Genomic DNA, 5,016 nt, shown 5'->3' on the forward strand with positions numbered 1-5,016 from the left:
ACCCATGAGGCCCCCAGGCAAAACCTCCCACCCCTACTTGAAGGTTGCCTGCAGAGCCGAGCTCTGGTCACAGGCCCTCGGACAGCGTGCCTTCCCACAGCCACCTCCAGTAGGATGGCTCTCTCTTGTGAGAGGACACCCAGCACGTGCCCACAGACTAGGTCAACTGCAAAGAACAGATCCAAGAGGATTCAAGCCCAAGCCAGACACCGACCAGCTCAGCCTCAGGTTCTCAGTAGAACAGAGCTGCTGGTCTACAGGCACAGGAGTGCACATTTTGTGCCAGCTTTGACTCAGGGACATCACTCCAAAGAAGGGGGCCAATGTTGGGACGTGGCCTTTAGTAGGCCTGTAACCTCCGTTCTTAAAGCCAGAGGGGCTGAGGGGAGGAACACACACAGAGGCTGAACACACATTCCTTTGCTGGGAGCACAGGAAGTCAGGAGACCCATGTGGGCGCAACACACTCCCGGGACTCGAGCCTGGGGCTCTCACAAGGACGCAGGAGGAGTAGGGATGCCACGCTGGAGTCCAGAGAACATTTGGAGACGAGCTCCCTTGGGTCCTGTGGGACTGGCCTCACTGCTCGTGTGGGACTGGTCACGATACTGCCCTGCCCATCAGAGGGCCAGGAGGGACCGCAGCCCACAGCAGGATCCCTGCTGATCCTGCCGGCCAGCCCCACCTTCACCCTTACACCTGGGCCATCTGATAAGCTCACACCCTTGGAATGCATGGAATTCAGACTCAGCTTCCTGGGAGCTCAGAATTCCACCAAGGGTAGTGGAGGAAGGTCACTGAGCCTCAGTTTCCCCACCTGTGTCCCTTACTGGCAAACAGGCCTTTGGGGTGAACTGGCCCTCCAGGAGCTCTGGACCCCCATAGACCGGTTGAGGGCTCCAGGGCCACTGGGGAAGGTCTCCCTGAACTGTGTGACCCTGGGTGCATGGCTGCACAGGCCACAGGCGACCAGAGGAGATCACGCCTGATGCGGAACAAAATCTGAGACCCATTCCCCCCAGTTTTTGGACCCTTCTTTTTTTTTCTTTTTTTTGGACTTAGTTTCCCAACGAGGGATCAAACCCTGGCCCTGGCAGTGAAAGTGCCAAGTCCTAACCACTGGACTGCTAAGGGGAGTCCCTTCCCCTCCCTCCCCTTCCAAAGATTTTATTTTTAAAGGATTATAGAAGCTCTGGAAAGTTGCAAAAACAGCAAAGAGAGTCTGTGACTGAGGCAGGGGTCAAAGCTGGGCACAGGCATACATGGGGCAGGGCTCCTAGCTAGACTACACCTGCCCAACTCTCCAACTTTAAACTCTGAAGCCCCACTTCACAGGCTTTAAGGAAGCTGTAGACAAACTTTCAGAGATCCATGGTTACATAAGTCAGGTTATCTACCACCCGGAAGAGTCCTGCCCAGCCTGAAGACCCTTCTGACCCTGAGAAGCACTCTGAGTCCAAGTCCCTCCCACCCCCCACTGTTGTCTGAATTTCATGGCTGCCCTTCTGCTCCCTGGAGTTGGGGGTGCTTCAGGCAGAGCAGGGATTTCTGGGGCTGCTCTGGTTTGGAAAAGAAGGCCTGCGGAAAGCACTCAGAAATAGAAAACGAGGGGCTGTACGTTTCAGGAGGGAGGAGCTCGGCAGGCAGAGGGACAGCCAAGTGACAGACCCCAGCGGAAGCCCTAAGTACAGGTCTCCCAGGAAAAGCGGGCCCTGTGCAGATCCCGTCACCAGGGTACGGGGTGGTCAAGTGTCCAAGAATGCGATTCTGAAACCATGGGGTCCAGATGATGGGATCCAAAGAGGGAGCTTTCTACGTCTGAAGGAAGATGACTGTATGAACTGAGTCACACGTCAACACGACGGCCCTGGGGACGTGTGCAGGAGCCACTGTCCCCCGGTGGGGACCTCCTTCTGTTCCCCACCCCCAGTGTCTCTCAGGGACCCTCCCCCTCAGACCAGCAGGGCAGCTGCACAGCAGCCCCAATGAGGGACGTCTCAGCATCGGGGTCTGCACTGAACAGGGAGGTGATGGTCACTTCACATGACCCCTTGGTAAGGCCACGGCACCCAGTTGTTGGGTCAGGTACCCATCTAGACATCACTGTGGAGGTATTTTTAGATGTGATTTAACACAGGAATCATCAGATTCTCAAGGAAGCAGATGACTCTCTAAGTGGTGGGCCTTATCCAATCAGGTGAAGGCCTTCCTAGAAGGGATGGGGATTCACCTCCAGATTCAACTCTTCCCTGGGTCTGCAGCCCACAGGCCTGCCCCACGGACTTCAGACCTGCCAGCCGCTATGACTGCCTGAGCCAGTGTCTACTCTTCCCCCCTACACCCCCAGTGGTTCCCTCTCTCTGGAGAATACTGGCTAACACGCGTCATTTGGACCCCATCCCCCAAAGGTGACTGTCGCTCCTAGCAGCTGGTCTTGGTGGGCAGGGTTTTCTTCTGGCTCTGATGTCAGGGGGCAGCTGGCTCTAAGGGAACCTGACTCTCCTCTCTTCCATCTGCTCCTTTCTCAAGCCAGTCCATTCCTGCGAATCTGAACTGCAGCCACAGCTGGGAAGGCACAGGGCAGTCTTAGAGGAGGAGCTGCCTGAGGCAAGCCTGCATTGCCACAATCTAATTAGAACCCAAGCTGGGGGGTGGGGCCTCTGAGCCCAGGAGCCAATCAGAAAGCAGATGCCTGCACCCTTTAACCTTCCCTTCCATCTCCAGGGAACCTGCCCACAGAGCATAGGGACAGAGCAGTCGCCCTACTGCCAGCTGCAGCTCACCTTTCTGGCCATGATGAGGCCCGAAGGTCTGTGCTGGACCTTGGTGACCACTCCGCCATTGCCAGCTCCCAGCTCGGAGATCCGTTCAAAGTCATCGTCCTTGAGCTCACCAACCTTGGCCTTCTGGGTAAGGAAGGCTTCCAGCCGCTTCTTCTGCTGCTCGTCGAGCTCTAGCTCCTCTAGCTTCTTCTGGAGGTCCACCAGATGTGCTCTGCAGAGACCCCAAGGGCAAGGGTGAGCGAGAATGTGGGAGCCACCAGGAGATGACTCAGTCTGAGCCAGGGTCACCGAGCCACCACTGCATCCTGGGCCCTGGGGTTTGGGGCCGGCAGGTGAATCAGACTTGACTCTTGTGCTTCAAGAGCCTACCATCTGGTAGGAAAGACAGACAATCCACAGACACACAGCCGGCCTCCCCGAGAACCAGCCACCCCTCACCACATCATAAAGGTTAGATCTCGGTGATGAGCTGTAGGTTGATGGCTCTGATATCAGATCCAGGAGGCCTCTTTCCTGACACAAAGGCTCAGACCACAAGGGAAGGAGATGAAGGAACCATGGGGAGAAGCCCAGGTGTCAGGGAGTGGAGGTCCCCAGGATTTTTCACGAGGATGGAGGAGCAAATTGAGAGTCAGAGTGGCCTCAGACCAAGGAACCAGAACCTAGGGGAGGACGACAAGAAGCTGCTACACCTGTGCCTCTAATTTAAATGGATTACACACAGCCACTGGATGGGGAAAGACAGGGGCATAATTTATAAATGGTGCGGACAAATGCAGGGCATTCCGTTCCACCAGCACGCGCTTATTATATCCCAAGCATTACTGTAAACACCAAGCATTTATACGCACACACATTCCTAGACCCGGTGATTAAAAACCAACCACATATATGGCACTTTATTGGGTGATTCAGGGAACTTTCAAAGGAAATGTTGACAGTATGCTATTTTCCCTGGTGACTTGACTTTGAATCAAATCCTGAAGTTGAAGGCAGCTCCCTGTAACAGGCAGGTAGACGCCAGCTCAATGCTCAATGCCCAGGAGGCTCACTCGGGGCTGCCCGAAAGAGAACAGGGACTTCCCTGGTTGTCCAGGGCTTAAGAATCCGCCTTGCAATGCAGAGGAGGTGGGTCAGTCTCTGGTTGGGGAACTAAGACCCCACATGCCGTGGAGCAACTAAGCCTGCAGGCCACAACTAAAGATCCCACGTGCCACAACTAAGACCGGATGCAACCAAATAAATTTTTTTTTTTTTTTAAGAAAAAGAACATAAGCTATGTGTGCAATTAAAAATTTTCTAGCCACATTTGAAAAAAAAAAAACAGGTGAAATGAACTAATCTGGAAAGCATATTATGCTTACAGCTCCCCTGAATTTGGACACACCATGTGTCAAGGGCTGGCATGGCCTGGAGCTCTAGCCAAACCATGAGTGCAGCTCTAGAGAAGAAGAAGAGGTCCCCCCAGCCACCACTCCCCAGGGCATTTATACAATTTATTAATTTATTTAGCGGCCGCACTGTGCAGCACATGGGATCTTAGTTCCCCAACCAAGGATCAAACCTGTGTCCCCTGCAGTGGAAGCTCAGAGCCCTAACCACTGGGCATCCAGCGAAGTCTGTCTCCAGGGCATTTAGGCCAAAGCTGACTGCCCAGCTCGGGGAGATCTTGTAGGGGGGATTCAAGCAGGAGATAAAGGGGTAGACTGGAGTTCTGGCAGGAACCTTCCAATCCCCAAGATCAATCATGACTTGCCTACAACTTAAAGAGATGTAAGCAAAAGGACACCCTGGAGCAAGATGACCTGCTGCTGGGTGATGTCAACCTGAGCTGGTAGCAAGAAGAGGTCGCTGGGAGGTAGGTGCCACATCGCGAGCAGGTACCAGAGCTTTAACCAGTTTGCTGAGTTCTCATGATCCTCCTGGGAGGCGAGTCTCTTGCAGACCCCAGCCCACAAGGGAGGGAGAAGGCTCAGAGGGTCAGTAACCTGCCTGAGGATCACAGGCAAGGAAGTGGCACAGGCTGGAGTGAATGACACCTGTGTCCAGTCTGCCTGCAAAGCCTGGGCTCATGGGAGCGGCCGCCTGAGCCGGGACCTGGATAAAGGGGGAAGAAGGATGCGATGGACAGAGGAGGGGAGGCAAAGGAGTAAATGTATGTGCCACAACTCCTCCACTGAAGGGCTGAAGAGGCAGCTTTTGTGGCTAAAAACCCCGACCCCCGGAAAGCTCC

General features: G+C 54.5%; 1 protein-coding gene across 1 annotated transcript in view; it reads right to left on the reverse strand.

Moving 5' to 3' along the window:
- MAP2K2 (mitogen-activated protein kinase kinase 2) overlaps positions 1-5,016 on the reverse strand; it is a 22,017-nt gene that overhangs the window by 14,576 nt on the left and 2,425 nt on the right. The window contains exon 6 of the mRNA XM_010828451.1: positions 2,784-2,994. Within this exon, the coding sequence (XP_010826753.1) occupies positions 2,784-2,994 (211 nt within the window). The remainder of the gene's footprint in view (positions 1-2,783; positions 2,995-5,016) is intronic.

This window comes from Bison bison, unplaced genomic scaffold, assembly GCF_000754665.1.
Source record: "Bison bison bison isolate TAMUID 2011002044 unplaced genomic scaffold, Bison_UMD1.0 scf7180017864492, whole genome shotgun sequence".
NCBI lineage: Eukaryota > Metazoa > Chordata > Mammalia > Artiodactyla > Bovidae > Bison > Bison bison.